The sequence below is a fragment of the Arachis ipaensis genome, chromosome B10, assembly GCF_059453495.1.
Source record: "Arachis ipaensis isolate K30076 ecotype BB chromosome B10, ASM5945349v1, whole genome shotgun sequence".
NCBI lineage: Eukaryota > Viridiplantae > Streptophyta > Magnoliopsida > Fabales > Fabaceae > Arachis > Arachis ipaensis.
In genome coordinates, this window is record NC_142435.1 from 64510914 (window position 1) to 64538893 (window position 27980).

The window sequence follows — 27980 nt, forward strand, 5'->3', positions numbered from 1 at the left end:
ATCCAATGACATCTTGGATAGTTCAGACAGACCATCATAGAAGATTCTAATGATGCACCACTCTGAAAGCATGTCAGAAGGAAACCTTCTGATCAATTGCTTGTATCTCTCCCAAGCTTCATAGAGGGACTCACCATCCTTCTGTCTAAAGGTTTGGACTTCCACTCTAAGCTTACTCAATTTTTGAGGTGGAAAGAACTTTGCCAAGAAGGCATTGACTAGCTTTTCCCAAGAGTTCAGGCTTTCCTTAGGTTGTGAATCCAACCATGTTCTAGCTCTGTCTCTTACAGCAAAAGGAAAGAGCATAAGTCTATAGACTTCAGGGTCAACCCCATTGGTCTTGACAGTGTCACAGATTTGCAAGAACTCAGCTAAGAACTGATGAGGATCTTCCAATGGAAGTCCATGAAACTTGCAATTCTGTTGCATTAGAGAAACTAATTGAGGCTTAATCTCAAAGTTGTTTGCTCCAATGGCAGGGATAGAGATGCTTCTCCCATAGAAATCAGGAGTAGGTGCAGTAAAGTCACCAAGCACCTTCCTTGCATTGTTGGCATTGTTGTTGCTTTCGGCTGCCATAGTTTCTTCTTCTTTGAAGAGTTCTGTTGGGCCCTCTAAAGAGAGATGTTCTTTAGCTTCTCTTAGCTTTCTCTTCAAGGTCCTTTCAGGTTCAGGATCAGCTTGAACAAGTATGCCTTTATCTTTGTTCCTGCTCATATGAAAGAGAAGAGAACAAGAAAGTAGGGAATCCTCTATGTCACAGTATAGAGATTCCTTGAGGTGTCAGAGGAAAAGAAGAATAGAAGGAGGAGGTGGAGAAGAGGGAATTCGAACTTATCAAGAGGGACAGAGTTCGAATTGCACCTTGATGAGGAATCTTAGTCCTTTAAATAGAAGGATGTGAGAAGAGGGGAAGAAATTTTCGAAATTAAAATAAAAGATTTTGAAATAATTAAAAGAAATTTTGAAAAATTGATTAATGATTTTCGAAAACTAAAATTGGGAAAGAAATTAAGTAATTTTTAAAAAAATTTTGAAATCAGAAATTAAAAAGATATGATTGAAAATTAATTTTGAAAAAGGGTGTGATTGAAAAGATATGATTGAGAAGATATGATTGAAAATCAAATTAAAAAGAGAAAGTTTTAAAACTAAAGTTGATTACTTGACTAACAAGAAATTAAAAGATATGATTCTAAAATCTAAAATTTGATCCTTTCTTAATAGGCAAGTAACAACTTGAAAATTTTTGAAGTAAATCTTGAATTGAAGCAAGGATTTTTGAAAATAGTAAAAATAAATATAAAATGGAAAGACATTGATTTTGAAAGAGATATGATTGAAAATATATGATTTGAAAAAGATTTGATTTTGAAAAATTATGAAAACTTGAAAAAAATGTGAATTAAAAACAAAATCTTCCTTCTAGTGTCATCCTGGCGTTAAACTCCCAGAATGGTGCCCATTCTGGCGTTTAACGCCCAAAACTCTACCTTTTAGGGTGTTAAACGCCCAGCCAGGTGCCCTGGCTGGCGTTTAAACACCAGTTTTCCTTCTTCACTGGGCGTTTTGAACGCCCAGCTTTTTCTGTTTGATTCCTCTGCTGAATGTTCTGAATCTTCAATTCTCTGTATTATTGACTTGAAAAGACATAGTTTTAAAAAATATTTTTGAATTTTTGATGATGGGAATCAATAAAAAAATGCAACTAAGATCAAATAAACAATGCATGCAAGACACCAAACTTAAAAGTTTGTTTACTAAGGACTATAACAATGTAAAAATGCATGTAAGAAACGACAAAACATACAAAACAAGAGAATTTGAAGATCAAAGCAATGAAATCATCAAGAACAACTTGAAGATCAATGAAGAACAATATGTATAAATTTTCGAAAATTAGAAGGATAAAGACATGCAATTGACACCAAACTTAAAATTAGATACTAGACTTCAAACAAGAAACATAAAATATTTTTGGTTTTATGATTTTAAAATTTTTTTGTATTTTTTTCGAAAATTATATAGAAAAGAAAATAAAGAGAATCAAAACTTTTAATAAGAATTCCAGGAATCATGCAATGTTAGTCTAAAGCTTCAGTCTAAAAAGATTAGACATGTTTGGCTAAGCTTCAGCAGGACATTACATTCAATAGCTAAATTGATGAGAATCAATCAGCCTTTGTGATGATAAGAACATCACCTTGAAACTCTAGAATTCATTTTTAAAAATTCTGAAAAGTACCTAATCTAAGCAACAAGATGAACCGTCAGTTGTCCAAACTCGAACAATCCCTGGTAACAGCGCCAAAAACTTGGTATGCGAAATTGTGATCATCAACTATGGCGCCAAAGACTTGGAGCTCTCAAACGTGAATCACACTTTGTCACAATTCTGCACAACTAACCAGCAAGTGCACTGGGTCGTCCAAGTAATAAACCTTACGTGAGTAAGGGTCGATCCCACGGAGATTGTCGGCTTGAAGCAAGCTATGGTCATCTTGTAAATCTCAGTCAGGCGGATTCAAATGGTTATGGAGTTTAAGGTGATGAAAATAAACATAAAATAAAGATAGAGATACTTATGTAATTCATTGGTGGATTTCAGATAAGCGTATGAAGATGCTTTGTTCTCCTTGAACCTCTGTTTTCCTATTGCCTTCTTCCAATCATTCATACTCCTTTCCATGGAAAGCTTTATGTTGGGCATCACCATTGTCAACGGCTACATCCCGTCCTCTAGTGAAAATGGTCCTGATGCTCTGTCACAACATCAGCTAATCAGCTGTCGGTTCTCGATCATGTCGGAATAGGATCCATTGATCCTTTTGCGTCTGTCACACGCCCCACAATCGCGAGTTTGAAGCTCGTCACAGTCATCCCTTTCCAGATCCTACTCAGAATACCATAGACAAGGTTTAGACGTTCCGGATCTCAGGAATGGCCGCCAATAATTCTAGCCTATACCACGAAGGTTCCAATCATAGATTAAAAACCTAAGAGATACGCATTCAAGCCATTGCTAGTAGAACAGAGGTGGTTGTCAGGCACATGTTCATAGGTGAGAATGATGATGAGTGTCACGGATCATCACATTCATCAAGTTGAAGAACGAATGAATATCTTGGAGAAGAAATAGACTTGAGTTGAATAGAAAAACAATAGTACTTTGTATTAATTCATGAAGAATAGCAGAGCTCCACACCTTAATCTATGGTGTGTAGAAACTCCACCGTTGAAAATACATAAGAACAAATAGTGTAAGCATGGCCAAATGGCCAGCCTCAAAGGTCTAAGGACTAAACGTCCCAAGATGTGTGTCCAAATACAATAGTAAAACGTCCTATTTATAGAGAACAAGTAGCCTAGGGTTACAGAAATCAGTAATTAATGCAGAAATATTCTTCCGGGCCCACTTGGTGTGTGCTTAGGCTGAGCATTGAAGCTTCCATGTGTAGAGACTTTTCTTGGAGTTAAACGCCAGTTTTTGTGCCAGTTTGGGCGTTTAACTCCAGCTTTTGTGCCAGTTTTGGAGTTAAACGCCAGAATTCTTGAGCCGACTTGGAACGCCTGTTTGGACCATCAAATCTCGAGTAAAGTATGGACTATTATATATTTCTAGAAAGCCTAGGATGTCTACTTTCTAACGCAATTGAGAGCGCGCCAATTGGGTTTATGTTGCTCTAGAAAATCCACTTTGAGTGCAGGGAGGTCAGAATCCAACAGCATCTGCAGTCCTTTTTCAGCCTCTGAATCAGATTTTTGCTCAGGTCCCTCAATTTCAGCCAGAAAATACCTGAAATCACAGAAAAACACACAAACTCATAGTAAAGTCCAGAAGAGTGATTTTTAAATAAAAACTAATAAAAACATAATAAAAACTAACTAAAATATACTAAAAACATACTAAAAACAATGCCAAAAAGCGTATAAATTATCCACTCATCAGCAACCTTCTGACTTTCAAGAACCACCACCATATGCCTATGAGTCATATCCTCAACATGAACCTCAACCACACTCACAAGCCTATTTTCACCAAACACCTCCATATGACCTTGATCCATATCCACCATACTAACCACCTTTTGAAACATATGAGCCATACATGGAACCACCATCCCAAGATCACTACTCCCAAGAACCATCTCAATACACACTACCACATCCTTATCAAGAAGAACCACCTTCCTATCATGAACCCTTTCTCCAAGACATTGAACCCTCTTATCCACCCCAATCCTCAATGGATGAAACCCTTAGCCTTATACTTCAAGGGCAAGGAAAAATGCAAAGGGAGACACTAGAATTTGTGGCTACCTTGACCAAGGTAGTAAGCATTTTAACCTCCCAATATTTGAGCACTCAAAGCACTCCCATGGTCACATGTGGAAAATTAATTGAAAAGTATAGCATGAAGGAGAGATTGGAAACTCCGGTGGAAAATGAGGAATGTCATTTTGTATTAGAACAATTGGAGGAGCCTATGATCATTGAAGAAGAGGAGGAAGTGGTTGAAAACTTAGGAGATGCGGAACCTCCTTGGGAACCTAGAGTTGAAGAGAACCTCTCCAAGATGATTGAATTTGATGTTGAGAAGGAGAGTGCACAACCTTCAAAACAATTTTTGAATGAAGACTTGGAGGGAATGAAGCAAGGATTGAGTTCCCTTGGTGATGAAGATCATGCATCCAACCTTCTTGGTGGTGAATCCTTTCAATTTGAAGAACCTTCTTCCAAAGAGATAGAAAGCAATGTGGAGGTAGATTTCTCTCAACCTCCCATTTATGAGTGACACATACAACTCATCCTGGAGGAATCACCCCAACCTGAGATGGGGTGATAATCAAAACCATTGGCAGAAGAATAACAACTCCAACCATTCCCGCAACACAAACAGCTAAAATCATTCATCTAACAACATTAACCAATACAAGAAACCAGAAAACACATACCAATCACCTCACAACAACTCACAAACTCATTAAAATACCTTCCTCGCACCAGCATCCAACTCACAAAGCTATCACCCCATCTCCCCAAATAACTTCCAGCAACAATAATCACACCCTATCATACCACCAATTGACCATCATGAACTAGGATCTTAAGTCTTGAAGCAGCCTTACAAAACCTTGCCCAAAGCACACAATCAATTGCTCAGACCACTCAAACTTTGCTCAAAAGACAAGAGAGATATGAATCCACCATGAGGAACCTTGAGCGACAAGTGGGACAATTAGCCAAACAAGCTAAACGGCCAACCAATGTACTTCCAAGTGATACAATCCCCAACCCAAGGGAAGAATGTAAAGCTGTGCAGTTGAGAAGTGGAAAGGTAGTTGGAAGAGAAGTCAACAAAGAAGCAACAGGGCATGAAGTGGAAGATACAATAGACAAGAAGGAGGATGAAAAGACATCAACATCTAAAAAGAGCAAAGAACTTGTGGAACCACTAAGCAAGTTGTCAACCCAAAACAACAATGCCAACAACAAGGAAATTGTGAAGCCACAGCAAGAGGAAAGAAATGAAGGGGTAAAATCTTATGCACCCAAACTCCCTTACCCAACAAGGTTACACAAAGGAATACGAGACAAACAATTCCCAAAATTCTTGAAAATCTTTAAGAAACTTGAGATCAACATTCCATTGGCTGAAGCTTTAGAGCAAATGCCATTATATACAAAGTTTCTTAAAAATTTGATCACCAAGAAGAGAAGCTGGCAGGAGAAAGAAACCGTGCTCCTTACTTAAGAGTGTAGTGCCATCATTCAAAAGGGACTTCCACCGAAACTTAAGGATTCAGGCAGCTTCCTCATACCATGCACAATTGGGAACATGGCCATTGATAAATCACTTTGTGACCTGGGAGCAAGCATTAACTTAATGCATCTTGCCATGATGAAGAAGCTAATGATAGAAGAGGTTAAACCTACAAGGATGTCACTACAACTTGCTGACAGATCCCTTAAAATACCAAATGGAGTAGTGGAGAACCTCTTGGTAAAAGTGGAAAACTTTATATTCCCAGCCGACTTTGTAGTGTTGGACATGGATGAAGAGGGGAGTAACCCGGTCATTCTTGGTAGACCTTTTCTGGCCACTGCTAGAACAATCATTGATGTGGAGAAGGGGGAGATGATCTTCAGAGTACATGATGAGCAAATGACCATAAATGTCTTCAAGGCAATGCAATATCCAGTTGAGAAAGAGAGCTGCATCAGGATTGATGTGGTGGATTCTTTAGTTGAGGAAATATTTGAAGCAAGCCATCAAGTGAATCAGGAGGAAGTCCAGGACATCCAAGAACAAGAAGAGAACACATCGCAGGCACTAGAGGAACCAATTGAAGCCAAGAAAGAAGAGGCACTACAACAAGAGCTGAAACCACTATCCCCTCATCTTAAATATGCCTTCCTTGGTGAAAAGAATAGCTTCCCAATGATTATCAACTCTATATTGAGTGCAGAGGAAGAAGAAAAACTCCTTGTAGTGTTGAGAGCTTATAAGGATGAATTGGGGTGGACCATTGATGACTTGAAAGGCATAAGCCCTGCCATATGCATGCACAAAATACTCTTGGAGGAAAATTCTAAACCAGTGGTACAACCTCAAAGAAGGTTAAATCCCACAATGAAGGAGGTTGTTCAAAAGGAAGTACTGAAGTTATGTAAAGCTGGGATCATTTACCCTATCTCTGACAGTCCATGGGTTAGCCCAGTGCAAGTAGTAGCCAAGAAAGGCGAGATGACTGTCATTGCCAATGAGAACAATGAGCTTATTCCAACAAGAACAGTGACAGGATGGAGGATGTGCATTGACTATAGGAGGCTGAATGATGCAAGGATCACTTCTCCTTCTCTTTCATTGACCAGATGCTCGAAAGGCTGGCTGGCCATTCTTATTACTGCTTCCTTGATGGATATTCAGGCAATAATCAAATAGTAGTTGACCCCATGGATCAAGAGAAGACCTCCTTTACCTGCCCTTTTGGAGTTTTTGCTTACAGGAGAATGCCATTCGGATTGTGTAATGCCCTAGCTACCTTTCAGAGATGCATGTTATCAATCTTCTCAGACATGGTAGAAAAATTTATTGAAATCTTTATGGATGACTTCTCCGTTTTTGGTGATTCTTTCAATGCTTGCTTGCACCATCTTACCCTAGTCTTGAAAAGGTGCCAAGAAACCAATTTGGTTTCGAACTGGGAGAAATGTCATTTTATGGTACCCGAAGGAATTGTTCTTGGTCACAAAATTTCAAGAAAGGGTATAGAGGTGGACAAGGCAAAAGTAGAGATTATAGAAAAACTTCCACTGCCAACAAATATAAAAGTTGTTAGAAGATTCTTGGGCCATGCTGGATTCTATAGACGATTCATCAAAGATTTTTCCAAAATAGCAAAACCACTAAGCAATTTGCTGGTGGTGAGCAATCCTTTCTCCTTTGATGATGAATGTAAACATGCCTTTGAGACTCTAAAAGCTAAGCTCACCACAGCACCAATTATCACACCCCCAAGTTAGGGATTGCCTTTTGAACTTATGTGTGATGCAAGTGACCTTGCAATTGGTGCTGTGCTGGGGCAGAGGAAGGACAAAGAAGCACCATGTCATCTACTATGCAAGCAAAGTATTGAATGAAGCTCAAAGAAATTATACCACAATGGAGAAAGAGCTACTAGCGGTGGTGTATGCTTTTGATAAATTTAGGCAATATTTGATTGGATCTAAAATCTTAGTTTACACTGATCATGCTGCTCTCAAGTATCTAATGTCAAAACAGGATGCCAAACCAAGGCTAATTAGATGGATATTGCTTCTACAAGAGTTTGACATTGAGATCAAGGATAGAAAGGGTAGTGAGAATCAAGTTGCTGACCACCTATCAAGGTTGCCACAAGGGACGAGTCAAGACACCTCTCAACCAGTGAATGAAAATTTTTCAGATGAGCACCTCTTGCAAATTCAACAAACTCTTTGGTTTGCGGACATGGCCAACTACAAAGCAGGAAGGAGTATGCCACAAGAGTATACAAGGCAACAAGTTAAGAAGATGCTACATGAGGCTAAGTTATTCTTGTGGGATGAGCCCTTCCTATTCAAAAGATGCCCAGATGGAATGATTAGAAGATGTGTGCCGGAGGTTGAAATGAAGGACATACTATGGCACTGTCACAACTCAAGCTATGATGGTCATTTTGGAGCTGAAAGGACTGCTGCAAAGGTTCTCCAGAGTGGGTTTTATTGGCCCTCTATCTTCAAGGATGCTAGAGAATTTGTGAGTCATTGTAATGAATTCCAAAGAACAGGAGGATTGACAAAGAAGAATGAGATGCCTCAGAAGTTCATTTTGGAAGTGGAACTCTTTGATTTATGGGGAATAGACTTTATGGGACCTTCCCTCCATCCTACACATTCAAATACATCTTGGTGGCAGTAGAGTATGTTTTAAAATGGGTAGAGGCAATAGCCACCACCACATGTGATGCTAATGTGGTATTGTAATTTCTAAGGAGAAACATCTTCACTAGGTTTGGAGTACCAAAGGGACTTGTAAGCGATGCGGGAAGCCACTTTTGCAATAAACAATTGAACTCTCTCCTCCATAGATATGGAGTAACCCACAAGGTAGCCACACCATATCACCCACAGACAAATGGACAAGCTGAACTTGCAAACAGAGAGCTAAAGAGAATTTTGGAGAAAACTGTGGGAGCAACAAGAAAGGATTGGGCGAGGAAGCTGGATGATGCACTTTGGGCATATAGGACAGCATTCAAAACCCCCATAGGAAGATCTCCATTTCAGATGGTGTATGGAAAAGCATGCCATCTGCCTGTAGAGCTTGAACACAAAGCTTTTTGGGCCACTAAACTGTTGAATTTAAATGCTCAAGCAGCAGGAGAAAAGAGGTTACTACAACTCAATGAATTGGAGGAATTCAGACTGGAGGCATATGAGAATCCCAGAATATACAAGGAAAGAGCAAAAAGGTGGCATGAAAAGAAGATCTCTCCAAGAACATTCGAACCGGGCCAAAAGGTGTTGTTATTGAACTCAAGACTGAAGATCTTCCCTGGGAAACTGAGATCTAGATGGACTGGTCCATACACCATCACCAAAGTATCCCCTCATGGTTATGTGGAATTACTTGATGAAACCTCAAAAGAGACTTTCACAGTCAATGGGCATAGGGTGAAACTTTATCTTGGTGGCCCTTGGAGCAAGGAGGAAAGTGTACACTTGTTAACATAAGCAAGGGAGCTGCAATGTCAAGCTAAGGACAATAAACAAGCGCTTCATGGGAGGCAATCCATGCACAGGAGTCTTTTACTTTCATGCTTTAGTAATTAATAATAAGAGGTTGAACCATATACATCTAAGGGAATAACGATTGAATTAGCATATAGTGTATGTAGGGTACTAAATTTGGTGTGGCTAATCTTGAGGCAAGTGCAAAAGTTATTTTTAACACTTAGTCACAAACTAAGTTTGGTGTCCACATATACACGAAATGCTAGATCATAGAACAAACATGTAGCCATTTCCCCTAGGCATATGGAAGCAACCATTGGATTTCAATTTTGTCTCTTTTTGCATAATAATCCTGTATTATTAGTCCAAACATTACAAGGAATTCTAAAGCCTTTATATTCTTGTTGCAGGAAAGTGAAAGAAAGAAATGATGGGAGAATCTTGAAGGGGAATCACGGACACACATACAAGAAAGGAGAAGTCACATGTGCCTTGGGTTTTGTGCATTCGGAAGAACACCTTCACATGCATTAGCTAGAAGATTCATGCTCCCCATAACTTGACCGAGCCATCAAGACTAACATTCCATCATCAAATTATGGCGTTCAAATGCCCATTCTGTGCCAATCCTGGCATTTAACGCCAGTTCTGCTACCTTTCCTGGTGTTAAACACCACTCTGCTGCCCATTTCTGGCGTTAAATGCCAGTCTGTTGCCCATTTCTGGTGTTTAACGCCAGCCAGATGCCAGACATCCCTTTTTGGCGTTAAACGCCCAGAGTGCTGATCATTCTGGCATTTAACGCCCAGAATGCTGCCAGGCTGGGCGTTAAACGCCCATTCTACTATCCTTACTAGCGTTTAAACGCCAGTAAGCCTGTCCTCCAGGGTGTGCTATTTTTAGTGCTATTTTTCATTCTATTTTTGATTTTTTAGTTCTTTTTGTGACTTCACATGATCATCAACCTAAGAAAACATAAAATAACAATGAAAAATAAAATAAATATAATTAAATAACATTGGGTTGCCTCCCAATAAGCACTTCTTTAATGTCAATAGCTTGACAGTGAGCTCTTAGAGAGCTTCACAGAGACTCAGCTTGATGATGGCCTCCCAACATCAAACTTAGAAGTTGAGTGTTGGAGCTATATTTGACTCTGTATTGAGAGAAGCTTTTCATGCTTCTCTCCATGGTTACAGAAGAAGATCCTTGTGCCTTAAACACAAGGTAGTCCTCATTCAATTGAAGGACTAGCTCTCCTCTGTCCACATCAATCACAGCTCTTGCTGTGGCTAGGAAGGGTCTTCCAAGGATGATGGATTCATCCTCATCCTTCCCAGTGTCTAGGATTATGAAATCAGTAGGGATGTACAGGCCTTCAACCTTCACCAAGACATCCTCTACAAGTCCATAAGCCTGTTTCCTTGAATTGTCTGCCATCTCTAGTGAGATTCTTGCAGCTTGTACCTCAAAGATCCCTAGTTTCTCCATTACAGAGAGGGGCATGAGGTTTATCCCTGACCTCAGGTCACACAGAGCCTTCTCAAAAATCATGGTGCCTATGGTACAAGGTATTAAGAACTTTCCAGGATCCTGTTTCTTCTGAGGTAATTTCAGTTGAACCAGATCATTCAGTTCATTAATGAACAATGGAGGTTCATCCTCCCAAGTCTCATTACCAAATAACTTGGCATTCAGCTTCATGATTGCTCCTAGATATTGAGCAACTTGCTCTTCAACAATATCTTCATCCTCTTCAGAGGAAGAATACTCATCAGAGCTCATGAATGGTAATAGTAAGTTCAGTGGAATCTATATGGTCTCTATATGAGTCTTAGATTCCTTTGGTTCCTCATTAGGGAATTCCTTGGAGGCCAGTGGACATTCATTGAGGTCTTCCTCACTGGAAATCACTACCTTTCCCTCCTCTACAGGTTCGGCCATGTTGGACGTATAGATGGCCTTGCACTCTCTTTTTGGATTCTCTTCTGTATTGCTTGGGAGAGTATTGGGAGGGAGTTCAGTAACTTTCTTACTCACTTGTGCCTCTAAATTTCTAATGGAGGACCTTGCTTCAGTCATGAAACTGAGAGTGGTCTTAGATAGATCAGAGACTATGGTTGTTAAGTCAAAGTGGCTCTGCTTAGAATTCTCTATCTGTTGCTGAGAAGATGATGGAAAAGGTTTGCTATTGCTAAACCTATTTCTTCCACCATTATTATTATTGAAGCCTTGATTAGGCTTTTGCTGATCCTTCCATGAGAGATTAGGATGATTCCTCCATGAAGGATTATAGGTGTTTCCATAGGATTCTCCCATGTAATTCACCTCTTCCATTCCAGGATTCTCAGGGTCATAAGCTTCTCCTTCAGAGGAGACTTCTTTAGCACTGCCGGATGCAGCTTGCATTCCAGTCAGAGTCTGAGAAATCATATTGACTTGTTGAGTCAATATTTTATTCTGAGCCAATATTACATTCAGAGTATCAACCTCAAGAACTCCTTTCTTCTGAGTTGTCCCATTATTCACAGGATTCCTTTTGGAAGTGTACATGAACTGGTTATTTGCAACCATTTTAATGAGTTCCTGGGCTTCTGCAGGCGTCTTCTTCAGATAAAGAGACCCTCCAACAAAGTGGTCCAATGACATCTTGGACAATTCAGACAGACCATCATAGAATATACATATGATGCTCAATTTTGAAAACATGTCAGAAGGACACCTTCTGATCAATTGCTTATATCTTCCCAAGCTTCATAGAGGGATTCACCTTCCTTCTGTCTGAAGGTTTGGACTTCCACTCTAAGCTTGCTCAACTTTTGAGGTGGAAAGAATTTGGCCAAGAAAGCATTAACCAACTTTTCCCAAGAGTTCAGACTATCTTTAGGTTGTGAGTCAAACCATGTCCTAGCTCTTTCTCTTACAGCAAAGGGGAAAAGCATAAGTCTGTAGACCTCAGGATTAACCCCATTGATCTTAACAGTGTCACAGATTTGTAAGAATTCAGCTAAGAACTGATAAGGATCTTCAATTAGAAGTCCATGAAACTTGCAATTCTGCTGCATCAGAGAAACTAATTGAGGCTTAAGCTCAAAGTTGTTTGTTCCAATTACCAGAATTGAGATGCTCCTTCCACAGAAGTCAGAAGAGGGTGCAATAAAGTCACCAAGCATCTTCCTTGCATCTCCACCATTGTTGTTGGGTTCGGCCGTCTCTTCTTCTTTTTCGAAAAATTCTGTCAGGTCCTCTCCAGAGTGTTGTGCTTTAGCTTCTCTTAGCTTCCTCTTTAGAGTCCTTTCAGGTTCTGGATTAGCTTCGACAAGAATGTTCTTATCCTTGCTCCTGCTCATATGAAAAAGAAGAGAACAGAAAAGAATAGAAATCCTCTATGTCACAGTATAGAGATTCCTTTATGTGAGTAGAAGAATAGAAGAGTAGAATGAATAAGAGAGAAGATGAGGAATTCGAACACAGAGAAGGAGAGAGGGTTTGAATTATAAGAAGAAGAGAAGGGTTAGTAAATAAATAAAATAAGTAGAAAGAGATGAGAGAGAGAAAATTCAAATTTTAAAATTAAAATAAAAAGAAAATATTTTTATTTTTATTTTAATTATTGGTTAGTATTCGAAAATTAAGAGAAGAAATAGAATAAAATTTGAAAACTAAATAAATTAATTAATTAAAAAGATTTTTGAAAAAGTGGTTGGTGATTTTCGAAAATTGGAGAGAGAAAAGTAGTTAGGTGGTTTTGAAAAAGATATGATTGAAATGGAAAACTTTTAAAATCAAACAAAAAGTCAAGTAGTTAATTGAAAAAGATTTGAAAATCAATTTTGAAAATATAAGAAGTTAGAAAAGGATTTTGAAATTAAAGTTTGAAAAAGATATGATTGAAATTAAAAAGATTTGAATTGGAAATTAGAAAGATTTGATTTTTGAAATTAAAGTTGATTACTTGACTAACAAGAAACTAAAAGATATGATTTTAGAATTTAAAGATTGACCCTTTCTTAATAGGCAAGTAACAACTTGAAAATTTTTTAATCTAAACATTAATTGTTAGAATTAATTATGAAATAAAAGTAAGAAAAAGATTTTGAAAATCAAACTTTTAAAGTTTTTGAAAATAAATAAAAAATAAAAAAGATTTTATTTTTGAAAAATATTTGAAAAAAATAAAGTTTTTAAATTGAAATTTTGACTTGACTAACAACAAACAACTAAATTTTAAAACTTTTTGACTTAATCAATTTAAAATTTTGAATTTTATGAGGAAAAAAAGGAAAGATATATTTTTTATTTTTGAATTTTTAATGAGGAGAGAGAAAAACATAAAAATGATGCAAAACATAAAAATTCAAGATCAAAACAAAAATGCATGCAAGAACACTATGAATGTCAAGATTAACATCAAGAACACTTTGAAGATCATGATGAACATCAAGAACATAATTTTAAAGAATTTTTAAGAAAAGAAAGATATGCAAGACACCAAACTTAAAAATTTTTAAACTATAGACACTAATCATTCAAAAAAATGCATATGAAAAACAAGAAAAGTCACCAAACAAGAAAAATTTAAAGATCAAATAGAGAAATTCATCAAGAACAACTTGAAGATCATGAAGAAACTCAATGCATGGATTTTCGAAAATTTTAAAGAAAAAATAAAGCATGCAATTGACACCAAACTTAAAATTTGACACTAGACTCAAACAAGAAACAGAAAATATTTTTGGTTTTATGATTTTATTAATTTTTTTGGATTTTTTGAAAATTAATTTGGAAAAGGAAAATAAAGAAATTCAAAATTTTTAATAAGAATTCCAGGAATCATGCAATGTTAGCTAAAGCTTCGGTCTAAAAATTTAGACATGGCTTAATAGCCAGCCAATCTTTATGTGAAAGCTTCGGTCCAAAAGATTAGACATGGCCAAATGGCCAGCCAAGCTTCAGCAGAGCATTACGTACAACAGCCAAATTGATGGGAATCAAATGGCTCCTGCAATGATAAGTGGAAGCTCGGTCCAAAAAAATTTAGACATGGCTTGACAGCCAGCCAGACTTCAACAGATCATGATAAAACACTAGAATTCATTCTTAAAGATTCTGAAGAACAAAATAAAATATTGTATATTTTTAATGAAAATTTTTTTTGAATTTTTTCGAAAATAAAAAGCTTTAAAAAATAAAATAAAATTACCTAATCTAAGCAACAAGATGAACCGTCAGTTGTCCAAACTCGAACAATCCCCGGCAAGGGCGCCAAAAACTTGGTACGCAAATTGTTTGTTCTCCAGCAATGGCGCCAAAAACTTGGTGCGCGTATCATGATCTCAACACTTCTTCACAACTCCGCGTAACTAACCAGCAAGTGCACTGGGTCGTCCAAGTAATACCTTACGTGAGTAAGGGTCGATCCCACAGAGAATGTCGGCTTGAAGCAAGCTATGGTCATCCTTGTAAATCTCAGTCAGGCAGATTCAAATGGTTATGGGTTTTGATAATTAAAATATAAATAAAATATAAAATAAGATAAAGTTACTTATATACCACTGGTGGAAATTTCAGATAAGCGTTTGGAGATGCTTTGTTGCTTCTGAACCTCTGCTTTCCTATTGCCTTCTTCCAACCATGCTTTACCTCCTTCCATGGCAAGCTGTATGATCCTCTCGGATGAAAACAAATCCATATGCGCTGTCACCGCATAGCTAATCATCTGTCAGTTTCCACTAGCATCGGAATAGGACCATTGTCCTTTTGCACACTATCACTGCGCCCAACATTCGCAAGTTTGAAGCTCGTCATAGTAATCCCATCCCAGATCCTACTCGGAATACCACAAACAAGGTTTAGACTTTCCGGATCTCAGGAATGGCTGCCAATAATTCTAGCCTATACCACGAAGATACTAATCTCACGGACTCGGTCCGTGTATTAGATATCCAAGAGAGTATACTCCAATTGTCGTCCAATGACTACGTTGAACATCATGTAGACCGCTTTGTGGTTGTCAAGCACGCGATCTTGGCTAAGCAAGTAATGAAGATTGGGTGATTGTCATGGGTCACCCCTTCATTCTGACTTAACTAAATTAAGTACGAGATTATATCTTGGAGAAGAAGTAGGCGTGAATTGAATAGAAAAACAGTAGTAATTGCATTAATTCATGAAGAACAGCAGAGCTCCACACCTTAATCTAAGGGGTGTAGAAACTCCACCATAGAAAATACATAAGTGAAAAAGGTCTAGGAATGGCCGTGAGGCCAGCCTCCAAACGTAACATCAAGTGATCAAAAGATAAGAGACTCCTTAAAAATAAACATCTAAAAGTAGTTTTTATACTAAACTAGTAACTAGGGTTTACAGAAAATGAGTAACTAAGTGCAGATAGTGCAGAACTCCACTTCTGGGGCCCACTTGGTGTGTGCTTGGGCTGAGCATTGAAGCTTTTTCGTGCATAGCTTGTTCCTGGAGTTAAATGCCAGCTTTGGTGCCAGTTTGGGTATTTTACGCCAAGATGTTTTAGGCTGACTTTGAACGCCAGTTTGGGCCATCAAATCTCGGGCAAAGTATAAACTATTATATATTTCTGGAAAGCCCAGAATGTCTACTTTTTAACGCAATTGAGAACACGCCAATTGGGCTTCTGCAGCTCCAGAAAATCTACTTCGAGTGCAGGGAGGTCAGAATCCAATAGCATCTGCAGTCCTTTTTCAGCCTCTGGATCAGATTTTTGCTCAGGTCCCTCAATTTCAGCCAGAAAATACCTGAAATCACAGAAAAACACACAAACTCATAGTAAAGTCCAGAAATGTGATTTTTGAATAAAAACTAATAAAAATATAATAAAAAGTAATTAAAACATACTAAAAACTATGTAAAAACAATGCCAAAAAGGGTATAAATTATCCGCTTATCACCGATTCATCTGTGCGAAACTTGTAGTGTTCAATTTCGTGCACCACTTGTTACATTTCTTGTGGCAGTATGCTTTTTTTATTATGTTTGCATTGAGAGAATAATGTGTAAAGTTCCTTGAACAAGAGGAATGTTGACTCTTGAGGAGCAAGAATTTAGAGAATTATTATGATACCTCCATAAATGAGAAGGAGGTTTATCCTTGAACCAAAAGAGATTGAAAAGAAAAATAAAAAAAACGAGAGAAAAAGAAAGAGCCAGAAAAAGAAACTAAATAATGATAAAAAGATAAAAAAATAAAGCTAAGTTGCAAACCTGATGAGCGGATAATTTATACGCTTTTTGACATTGTTTTTAGTATGTTTTTAGTAGGATCTAGTTACTTTTAGGGATGTTTTTAATAGATTTTGTGTTAAATTCACATTTCTGGACTTTACTATGAGTTTGTGTGTTTTTCTTTGATTTCAGGTATTTTCTGGCTGAAATTGAGGGACTTGAGCAGAAATCAGATTCAGAGGTTGAAAAAGGACTGCTGATGCTGTTGGATTCTGACCTCCCTGCACTCAAAGTGGATTTTCTGGAGCTACAGAACTCGAAATGGCGCGCTTCTAATTGCGTTGGAAAGTAGACATCCAGGGCTTTCCAGAAATATATAATAGTCCATACTTTGGCCAAGAATTGACGACGTAAACTGGCGTTCAACGCCAGGCTTCTGCCTAAATCTGGCGTCCAGCGCCAGAAAAGGATCCAAAACCAGAGTTGAACGCCCAAACTGGCACAGAAACTGGCGTTCAACTCCACAAATGGCCTCTGCACGTGCAACACTCAGGCTCAGCCCAAACACACACCAAGTGGGCCCAGGAAGTGGATTTATGCATCAATTACTTACTCATGTAAACCCTAGTGACTAGTTTATTATAAATAGGACCTCTTACTATTGTATTAGGCATCTTTTGATCATCTTAGGATCTTAGGATCATCTTTGGATGCCTGGTTCTTAGATCAGAGGGGCTGGCCATCTCGGCCATGCCTGGACCTTCACTTATGTATTTTCATACGGTAGAGTTTCTACACTCCATAGATTAAGGTGTGGAGCTCTGCTGTTCCTCAAAGATTAATGCAAGTACTACTGTTTTCTATTCAATTCTTCTTATTTCGCTTCTAAGATATCCATTCGCACCCAAGAACGTGATGAAGGTGATGATTATGTGTGACGCTCATCATCCTTCCCCCTTATGAACGCGTGCCTGACAAACACTTCTGTTCTACATGAATTAAGCTAGAATGAATATCTCTTAGATCTCCTAACCAGAATCTTCGTGGCGTACGCTAGAATGATGGTGGCATTCAAGAGAATCCGGAAGGTCTAAACCTTGTCTGTAGTATTCTGAGTAGGATTCAATGATTGAATGACTGTGACGAGCTTCAAACTCGCGATTGTTGGGCGTTAGTGACAGACGCAAAAGGAGGGTGAATCCTATTCCAGCATGATCGAGAACCGACAGATGAATAGCCGTGCCGTGACAGGGTGCGTGAGCATATGATTCACTGAGAGGAGGGGATGTAGCCACTGACAACGGTGATGCCCTTGCATACAGCCAGCCATGGAAAGGAGTAAGACTGATTGGATGAAGATAGCAGGAAAGCAGAGGTTCAGAGGAACGAAAAGCATCTCCATTCGCTTATCTGAAATTCCTGCCAATGAATCTACATAAGTATCTCTATCCCTTTTATTGTTTATTTTAATCTAATAAAGTGTCATGTTTAAATCCGCCTGACTGAGATTTGCAAGGTGACCATAGCTTGCTTCAAGCCAACAATCTCTGTGGGATCGACCCTTACTCACGTAAGGTTTATTACTTGGACGACCCAGTACACTTGCTGGTTAGTGGCACGCGTTGTGAAAAGTGTGATTCGCAATTCGTGCTACCAAGTTTTTGGCGCCGTTGCCGGGGATTGTTTGAGTTTGGACAACTGACGGTTCATCTTGTTGCTCAGATTAGGTAATTTCCTTTTTATCTTGTTTTCAAAAAATTTTTCAAAAATCTTTCAAAAATTCTTCCTTTGTTTTCGAAAAAAAAAATTTAATAAAAATGTTTTCAAAAATATATTTTCCTTTCAGAATTTTCAAGAATGAATTCTAGTGTTTCATGGAGCATGTTGAAGCCTGGCTGGCTGTAAAGCCATGTCTCAATTCTTATACTCAAGAGAAGAGCTTCTTTATCTTTCTTAGCCAATTGGCTGTTGAATGTAAGGAATGTCAGGCGTGTCATGTCTGAGTTACATACTAAAGCTTGGCTGGCTATTAAGCCATGCCTGACCCTTTGATTGGAGCTTTAGAGCATAAGATTCCTGGAATTCATATTAAAAATTTTGGAATCCTTATTTTCTTTTTCAAAATTATTTTTCGAAAAACATAAAATAAAAATCCAAAAAAAATTAGAAAATCATAAAAATCAAAAATATTTTTGTGTTTCTTGTTTGAGTCTTGAGTCATATCATAAGTTTGGTGTCACTTGCATATGCATCTTGTAATTTTCGAAAATATCATTCATTCATAGTGTTCTTCATGATATTCAAGTTGTTCTTGGTAAGTCTTCTTGTTTGATCTTGATGATTTTTTGTTTTCTGTCTTTTCATGTTTTTCATATGCATTCTTGAATTCTTAGTGTCTAAGCATTAAAGAATTCTAAGTTTGGTGTCTTGCATGTTTTCTTTGCATTAAAAATTTTTCAAAAATATGTTCTTGATGTTCATCATGACATTCAAAGTGTTCTTGGTGTTCATCTTGACATTCATAGCATTCTTGCATGCATCACATGTTTCGATTTAAAAATTTCATGCATTGCATCTTTTTAGTGTTTTTCTCTTGCATCATAAAAATTTCAAAAATCAAAAAAAATATATCTTTTCCTTTTTCTCTCATCAAATTCGAAAATTTGGATTGACTTTTTCAAAAATTTTTAAAATCAAATTGTTTCTTATGAGTCAAATCAAATTTTCAATTTGAAAATCTTATCTTTTTCAAAATCTTTTTCAAAAATCAAATCTTTTTCAAAATTATTAGTTATTTTCGAAAATTCCAAAAATATTTTTCAAAAATCTTTTTCTTATTTTTATACCAAATTTTCGAAAATAACATAATCAATTAATGTTTTGATTCAAAAATTTGAAGTTTGTTACTTGCTTGTTAAGAAAGATTCAAACTTTAAGTTCTAGAATCATATCTTGTGATTTCTTATGAATCAAGTCATTAATTGTGATTTTAAAAATCAAATCTTTTTCAAAAACTAATCTCTATCATATCTTTTCAAAAATATCTTCTTATCTTATCTTTTTCAAAAATATCTTTTCAAAATATCTTTCCTAACTTCCTATCTTTTCAAAATTTGTTTCAACCAACTAACTAACTTTTTGTTTGTTTCTTAACTTTTTCAAAACCACCTAACTAACTCTCTCTCTCTCTAATTTTCGAAAATACCTCTCCTCTTTTTCAAAATTTCTTTTTAATTAACTAATTATTTTTATTTTTTATTTTTTATTTCAAAAATTTTCGAAAATTACTAAATATTTTTCAAAAACCATTTTTCAAAAATCACTAACTCTTTTTCAAAATAATTTTCGAAAATTATTCCTCCCCCATCTCATTCTATTTATTCATTCATGTCCTAACATCTCATCTCACATTCCAATCCTCACAGTTGTGTTTCTTCCTTTACATCACATCCTTTATCTCCCCCTCTTCTTTTACTTACAAAGGGATCCCTATACTGTGGTATAAAGGATCTCTATTATTATTATCATTTTTCTGGCCATTCTTCCTTGTCATATGAGCAGGAGCAAGGATAAGAACATTCTTGTGGAAGCAGATCCAGAACCTGAAAGAACTCTGAAGAGAAAATTAAGAGAAGCTAAAATACAACAATCCAGAGATAACCTTTCAGAAATTTTCGAACAGGCAGAGGAGATGGCAGGCGAAAATAATAATAATGAAAGGAGGATGCTTGGTGACTTTACTGCACCTAATTCCAATTTACATGGAAGAAGCATCTCCATTCCTGCCATTGGAGCAAACAACTTTGAGCTGAAACCTCAATTAGTTTCTCTGATGCAGCAGAACTGCAAGTTTCATGGACTTCCATCTGAAGATCCTTTTCAGTTCTTAACTGAATTCTTGCAGATATGTGATACTGTTAGGACTAATGGAGTAGATCCTGAAGTCTACAGGCTCATGCTTTTCCCTTTTGCTGTAAGAGACAGAGCTAGATTATGGTTGGATTCTCAACCTAAAGACAGCCTGAACTCTTGGGATAAGCTGGTCACGGCTTTCTTAGCCAAGTACTTTCCTCCTCAAAAGCTGAGCAAGCTTAGAGCTGATGTTCAAACCTTCAGACAGAAAGAAGGTGAATCTCTCTATGAAGCTTGGGAAAGATACAAACAGTTGACCAAAAAGTGTCCTTCTGACATGCTTTCAGAATGGACCATCCTGGATATATTCTATGATGGTCTGTCTGAGCTATCAAAGATGTCACTGGACACTTCTGCAGGTGGATCCATTCACCTAAAGAAAACGCCTGCAGAAGCTCAAGAACTCATTGACATGGTTGCTAATAACCAGTTCATGTACACTTCTGAAAGGAATCCTGTGAATAATGGGACGCCTATGAAGAAGGGAGTTCTTGAAGTTGATACTCTGAATGCCATATTGGCTCAGAACAAAATATTGACTCAGCAAGTCAATATGATTTCTCAGAGTCTGCATGGAATGCAAGCTGCATCCAACAGTACTCAAGAGGCATCTTCGGAAGAAGAAGCCTATGATCCTGAGAACCCTGCAATAGCAGAGGTAAATTACTTAGGTGAACCTTATGGAAACACCTATAACTCAACATGGAGAAATCATCCAAATTTCTCATGGAAGGATCAAAAGCCCCAACAAGGCTTTAATAATGGTGGAAGAAACAGGTTTAGCAATAGCAAACCTTTTCCATCATCAACTCAGCAACAGACAGAGAACTCTGAACAAAATGCTTCTAATTTAGCAAATCTAGTCTCTGATCTATCTAAGGCCACTGTAAGTTTCATGAATGAAACAAGATCTTCTATTAGAAATCTGGAAGCACAAGTGGGCCAGCTGAGTAAAAGGATCACTGGAATCCCTCCTAGTACTCTCCCAAGCAATACAGAAGAGAACCCAAAAGGAGAGTGCAAGGCCATTGACATAAGCGCCATGGCCGAACCTCTGAGGAGAGGAGAGGACGTGAATCCCAAGGAGGAAGACCTCCAGGGACGTCCAGTGATCAATAAGGAGCTTCCCTCTGGGGAACCAAAGGACTCTGAGGCTCATCTAGAGACCATAGAGATTCCATTGAACCTCCTTATGCCCTTCATGAGCTCTGATGAGTATTCCTCTTCTGAAGAGAATGAGGATGTCACTGAAGAGCAAACTGCCAAGTTTCTTGGTGCAATCATGAAGCTGAATGCCAAATTGTTTGGCATTGATGCTTGGGAAGTTGAACCTCCCTTGTTCATCAATGAACTAAGTGATCTGGATCAACTGACATTGCCTCAGAAGAGACAGGATCCTGGAAAGTTCATAATACCCTGTACCATAGGCACCATGATCTTTAAGGCTCTGTGTGACCTTGGTTCAGGAATAAACCTCATGCCCCTCTCTGTAATAGAGAAACTGGGAATCTATGAGGTGCAAGCTGCTAAAATCTCATTAGAGATGGCGGACAGCTCAAGAAGACAGGCCTATGGACAAGTAGAAGACGTGTTAGTAAAGGTTGAGGGCCTTTACATCCCTGCTGATTTCATAGTCCTGGATACTGGAAAGGAAGAGGATGAATCCATCATCTTAGGAAGACCTTTCCTGGCCACAGCAAGAGCTGTGATTGATGTTGACAGAGGTGAAATAGTCCTTCAATGGAATGAGAACTCCCTTGTATTCAAAACTCAAGGATCTCCCTCTGCAACCATGGAGAGGAAGCTTGAAAAGCTTCTCTCAAAGCAGAGTCAACCAGAGCCCCCACAGTCAAACTCTAAGTTTGGTGTTGGGAGGCCACAACCAAACTCTAAGTTTGGTGTTGAACTCCCATATCCAAACTCTAAGTTTGGTGTTGGAGAGTTTCAACAAAGCTCTGCACATCTGTGAGGCTCCATGAGAGCCCACTGTCAAGCTATTGACATTAAAGAAGCGCTTGTTGGGAGGCAACCCAATGTTTATCTAATTCTTATTTTTATTGTTTTTCATGTTTTCTTAGGTTCATGATCATGTGGAGTCACAAAATAAATATAAAAATTGAAAACGGAATCAAAAACAGCAGAAGAAAAATCACACCCTGGAGGAGCATCTGTCTGGCGTTCAAACGCCAGAACAGAGCATAGTTCTGGCACTGAACGCCCAGAATGGGAGCATCCTGGCGCGGAACGCCCAGAACAAGCATGGTTCTGGCGTTCAACGCCAGAAATGGCAGCAAAGGGGCGTTAAACGCCCAAAATAGGCACCAACCTGGCGCTGAACGCCCAGAGTTGTGTGCAAGGGCATTTTACATGCCTAAATTGGTGCAGGGATGTAAATGCCTTGACACCTCAAGATCTGTGGATCCCACAGGATCCCCACCTACCTCGTCATCTCTCTTTCCATTCATGATCACCTTTTTCTTCCATTTACCACTTACATCCATACACCCACTACCTTCAAAAATTCAACAACTCTCTCCCACCCAATCCCACCCATATGGCCGAATACACACTCCCATCCATCTCCTCCATATCCTCGTCTTCTTCTATTCTTTCTTCTTTTGCTCGAGGGCGAGCAACATTCTAAGTTTGGTGTGGTAAAAGCATAGCTTTTTTTGTTTTTTCCATAACCATTGATGGCACCTAAGGCCAGAGAAATCTCTAGAAAGAGGAAAGGGAAGACAAAAGCTTCTATCAAGGGTCTATAGCTCAGTGGTTGAACATTTGACTGCAAATCAAGAGATCCCTGAGATACCTCAGGGGATACATTTTCTTCCACACAATTATTGGAAGCAACTAAGGGTGGAACATCAAGAGCACTCCATCATCCTTAATGAAATCAGAGAAGATCTAAAAGCAATGAAGGAGGAGCAGCAAAGACAAGGAAGAGACATAGAAGAGCTCAAGGACATCACTAAGGTGGACTCATTCCTTGTTCTTACTCTCTCTGTTTTTCGTTTTCTATGTTACGTGCTTATCTATGTTTGTGTCTTCATTACATGATCATTAGTAGTTAGTAACTTTGTCTTAAAGATATGAATGTCCTATGAATCCATCACCTCTCTTAAATGAAAAATGTTTTAATTCAAAAGAACAAGAAGTACATGAGTTTCAAATTTATCCTTGAACATAGTTTAATTATATTGATGTGGTGACAATGCTTCTTGTTTTCTGAATGTATGCTTGAACAGTGCATATGTCTTTTGAAGTTGTTGTTTAAGAATGTTAAATATGTTGGCTCTTGAAAGAATGATGACTAGGAGACATGTTATTTGATAATCTGAAAAATCATAAAAATGATTCTTGAAGCAAGAAAAAGCAGCAAAGAACAAAGCTTGCAGAAAAAAAAATAAATATAGGTGAAAAAAAAAATTAGAAAAAAAATAGAAAGAAAAAGAAAAAGCAAGCAGAAAAAGCCAATAACCCTTAAAACCAAAAGGCAAGGGCAAATAAAAAGGATCCCAAGGCTTTGAGCATCAGTGGATAGGAGGGCCTAAAGGAATAAAATCCTGGTCTAAGCGGCTAAACCAAGCTGTCCCTAACCATGTGCTTGTGGCGTGTAGGTGTCAAGTGAAAACTTGAGACTGAGCGGTTAAAGTCAAGGTCCAAAGCAAAAGAAGAGTGTGCTTAAGAACCCTGGACACCTCTAATTGGGGACTTTAGCAAAGCTGAGTCACAATCTGAAAGGGTTCACCCAATTATGTGTCTGTGGCATTTATGTATCCGGTGGTAATACCGGAAAACAAAGTGCTTAGGGCCACGGCCAAGACTCATAAGGAAGCTGTGTTCAAGAATCATCATACTGAACTAGGAGAATCAATAACACTATCTGAACTCTGAGTTCCTATAGATGCCAATCATTCTGAACCTCAATGGATAAAGTGAGATGCCAAAACTATTTAAGAGGCAAAAAGCTATAAGTCCCGCTCATATGATTGGAGCTATGTTTCATTGATAGTTTGGAATTTATAGTATATTCTATTCTTTTTATCCTATTTTGATTTTCAGTTGCTTGGGGACAAGCAACAATTTAAGTTTGGTGTTGTGATGAGCGGATAATTTATACGCTTTTTGAATAAAAACTAATAAAAATATAATAAAAAGTAATTAAAATATAATAAAAAGTAATTAAAACATACTAAAAACTATGTAAAAACAATGCCAAAAAGGGTATAAATTATCCGCTTATCACCGATTCATCTGTGCGAAACTTGTAGTGTTCAATTTCGTGCACCACTTGTTACATTTCTTGTGGCAGTATGCTTTTTTTATTATGTTTGCATTGAGAGAATAATGTGTAAAGTTCCTTGAACAAGAGGAATGTTGACTCTTGAGGAGCAAGAATTTAGAGAATTATTATGATACCTCCATAAATGAGAAGGAGGTTTATCCTTGAACCAAAAGAGATTGAAAAGAAAAATAAAAAAAACGAGAGAAAAAGAAAGAGCCAGAAAAAGAAACTAAATAATGATAAAAAGATAAAAAAATAAAGCTAAGTTGCAAACCTGATGAGCGGATAATTTATACGCTTTTTGACATTGTTTTTAGTATGTTTTTAGTAGGATCTAGTTACTTTTAGGGATGTTTTTAATAGATTTTGTGTTAAATTCACATTTCTGGACTTTACTATGAGTTTGTGTGTTTTTCTTTGATTTCAGGTATTTTCTGGCTGAAATTGAGGGACTTGAGCAGAAATCAGATTCAGAGGTTGAAAAAGGACTGCTGATGCTGTTGGATTCTGACCTCCCTGCACTCAAAGTGGATTTTCTGGAGCTACAGAACTCGAAATGGCGCGCTTCTAATTGCGTTGGAAAGTAGACATCCAGGGCTTTCCAGCAATATATAATAGTCCATACTTTGGCCAAGAATTGACGACGTAAACTGGCGTTCAACGCCAGGCTTCTGCCTAAATCTGGCGTCCAGCGCCAGAAAAGGATCCAAAACCAGAGTTGAACGCCCAAACTGGCACAGAAACTGGCGTTCAACTCCACAAATGGCCTCTGCACGTGCAACACTCAGGCTCAGCCCAAACACACACCAAGTGGGCCCAGGAAGTGGATTTATGCATCAATTACTTACTCATGTAAACCTTAGTGACTAGTTTATTATAAATAGGACCTCTTACTATTGTATTAGGCATCTTTTGATCATCTTAGGATCTTAGGATCATCTTTGGATGCCTGGTTCTTAGATCAGAGGGGCTGGCCATCTCGGCCATGCCTGGACCTTCACTTATGTATTTTCATACGGTAGAGTTTCTACACTCCATAGATTAAGGTGTGGAGCTCTGCTGTTCCTCAAAGATTAATGCAAGTACTACTGTTTTCTATTCAATTCTTCTTATTTCGCTTCTAAGATATCCATTCGCACCCAAGAACGTGATGAAGGTGATGATTATGTGTGACGCTCATCATCCTTCCCCCTTATGAACGCGTGCCTGACAAACACTTCTGTTCTACATGAATTAAGCTAGAATGAATATCTCTTAGATCTCCTAACCAGAATCTTCGTGGCGTACGCTAGAATGATGGCGGCATTCAAGAGAATCCGGAAGGTCTAAACCTTGTCTGTGGTATTCTGAGTAGGATTCAATGATTGAATGACTGTGACGAGCTTCAAACTCGCGATTGTTGGGCGTTAGTGACAGACGCAAAAGGAGGGTGAATCCTATTCCAGCATGATCGAGAACCGACAGATGAATAGCCGTGCCGTGACAGGGTGCGTGAGCATATGATTCACTGAGAGGAGGGGATGTAGCCACTGACAACGGTGATGCCCTTGCATACAGCCAGCCATGGAAAGGAGTAAGACTGATTGGATGAAGATAGCAGGAAAGCAGAGGTTCAGAGGAACGAAAAGCATCTCCATTCGCTTATCTGAAATTCCTGCCAATGAATCTACATAAGTATCTCTATCCCTTTTATTGTTTATTTTAATCTAATAAAGTGTCATGTTTAAATCCGCCTGACTGAGATTTGCAAGGTGACCATAGCTTGCTTCAAGCCAACAATCTCTGTGGGATCGACCCTTACTCACGTAAGGTTTATTACTTGGACGACCCAGTACACTTGCTGGTTAGTGGCACGCGTTGTGAAAAGTGTGATTCGCAATTCGTGCTACCAAAACCTCTCAGCATCAATGGTTGAGACCCAAATATGTGCCTCTGGTGTTTATTGTCCAAGGATGCTTGGGTGATTAGACTGAGGAGTGCTTTATCACTGGACAACTTAGATCAACTGGTCCAGGATTGCCGATTGAAAACCCGCTACCCAACCCAACTTGAAACAAGACATTTAGTAGTCTAAAGAGGCTCTGGACATCGAGGTTTGGAATCAAAATCTCAACTATATGCTTGCGGTGTGACCATGTCAAGGAGAGGCTTGAGTCACTAGATCCGTGGCATGCTTTATCAACCATTAACTTGAACCAATTGGTTCAGGATTACCGATCGAATGCTCACCATCAAGAGTTGCTTTGGGACGGAGCATTTAGAGTTGTCAACAGAAAAATTTTCTCTAATGTTCAAATAAGGGAATTCAAAGATCAATTTGGACTTAATGGAAGCGAGTTTTCATTACATCATCCGAGTTTTAGTTCCTTTGAGGTGTTGAAATTCCCATGTTTCAAGGAGGAACGACGAATAAGGATGCATTCATGGTCACAAGGATCGAAAAATCCTACTCTTGAAACAAGTATGAGCTTTAATGGGACTTCAACTTCTAAGCAGACCCATTCTTAGTTTTCATTGTTCAAGTTGTTTGAGGACAAGCAAGACTTTAAGTTTGGTGTTGTGATGCGTGAGCATTATTTGTATCTTTTCTATGTGATTCATATGGTATTCTGTTGATTTGTTAGGGAATTTTAGTGGAGTATGCCCCCATTGGATGCTACTTTGAGTTATATGGCTCTTGATTGATTTCAGATAGCATTCTAATGAAGAATTCATGGAAAAGTGCATGAAGAAGTAAAAGAGGAAAATGCGTACGCATCATGATACGGGGAAATTTGCACAGCACAAATTCCTTCGGCAAGTGTACCGAATCGTCAAGTAATAACTCACTTTTTAGTGAGGTCGATCCCACAGGGATTGATGGATTAAGCAACTTTAGTTAGGTGATTTATCTAGTCAAGCTAATAGTTGATGATTTTGGTGAAATTGAATTAACAGAATGTAAATTGCTGGAAATTAAAGTGCTGAAAGTAAATTGTGAAATGTAAATGGCAAAAACTTGAATGGCATGAAACTAAAGAATAGAAACTTAAATGGCAAGAAATTAAAAGAGCTGAAACTTAAATGACAATAAAGTAAAAGAAAGAATGCAAATGACAATAAAATGTAAATTGCATGAAATGTAAATGGGTTTTGGGAGCTGGGAATCAAAGAAAGTAGATAACTCAAAGCAATTAAAGTGAAGAATAACAATGGAGAGATTCATTATAGATTGGAGATATCATAATCCATCATAAATCAATGGGTCTCAACTTCATTATCAATCATATGAAGTAGATCTATGGCGGATTGTAATTAATTGAGTCCCAATTCCTTGGCAACCCAA

The 27980-nt window shown here is 38.1% G+C and overlaps 2 protein-coding genes and 2 non-coding genes across 4 annotated transcripts; 3 read left to right on the forward strand and 1 right to left on the reverse strand.

Annotated features, from left to right (window-relative positions):
* The first annotated feature begins 66 nt into the window (after positions 1-66).
* LOC148580313 (small nucleolar RNA R71) lies at positions 67-174 on the forward strand. Its single transcript, XR_015896215.1, has one exon. It is a non-coding gene; the product is annotated as a small nucleolar RNA R71 (small nucleolar RNA).
* Positions 175-5839: 5665 nt separating this feature from the next.
* Positions 5840-8443, forward strand: LOC148580314 (uncharacterized). The gene is made up of 2 exons (XM_088491961.1): positions 5840-6931; positions 7787-8443. Exons 1-2 carry the CDS (start codon positions 5840-5842, stop codon positions 8441-8443), a joined length of 1749 nt encoding a protein of 582 aa, XP_088348087.1.
* Positions 8444-8811: 368 nt separating this feature from the next.
* On the forward strand, positions 8812-9258 carry LOC107620713 (uncharacterized). The gene has a single exon (XM_016322839.1). It carries the CDS (start codon positions 8812-8814, stop codon positions 9256-9258), a length of 447 nt encoding a protein of 148 aa, XP_016178325.1.
* An 11284-nt stretch (positions 9259-20542) lies between these two features.
* LOC148580315 (small nucleolar RNA R71) lies at positions 20543-20650 on the reverse strand. The gene has a single exon (XR_015898994.1). It is a non-coding gene; the product is annotated as a small nucleolar RNA R71 (small nucleolar RNA).
* Between the last annotated feature and the right edge of the window lie 7330 nt (positions 20651-27980).

Bases quoted from the DNA above. Each gene is read 5' to 3' on its own strand.
- LOC148580314 (XM_088491961.1), top strand. From the start codon at position 5,840: ATGGCCATTGATAAATCACTTTGTGACCTGGGAGCAAGCATTAACTTA. The intron at 6,932-7,786 runs GCAATAATCAAA...ATGTCAAAACAG, and splicing joins CTTCCTTGATGGATATTCAG to GATGCCAAACCAAGGCTAAT.
- LOC107620713 (XM_016322839.1), top strand. From the start codon at position 8,812: ATGGTGTATGGAAAAGCATGCCATCTGCCTGTAGAGCTTGAACACAAA.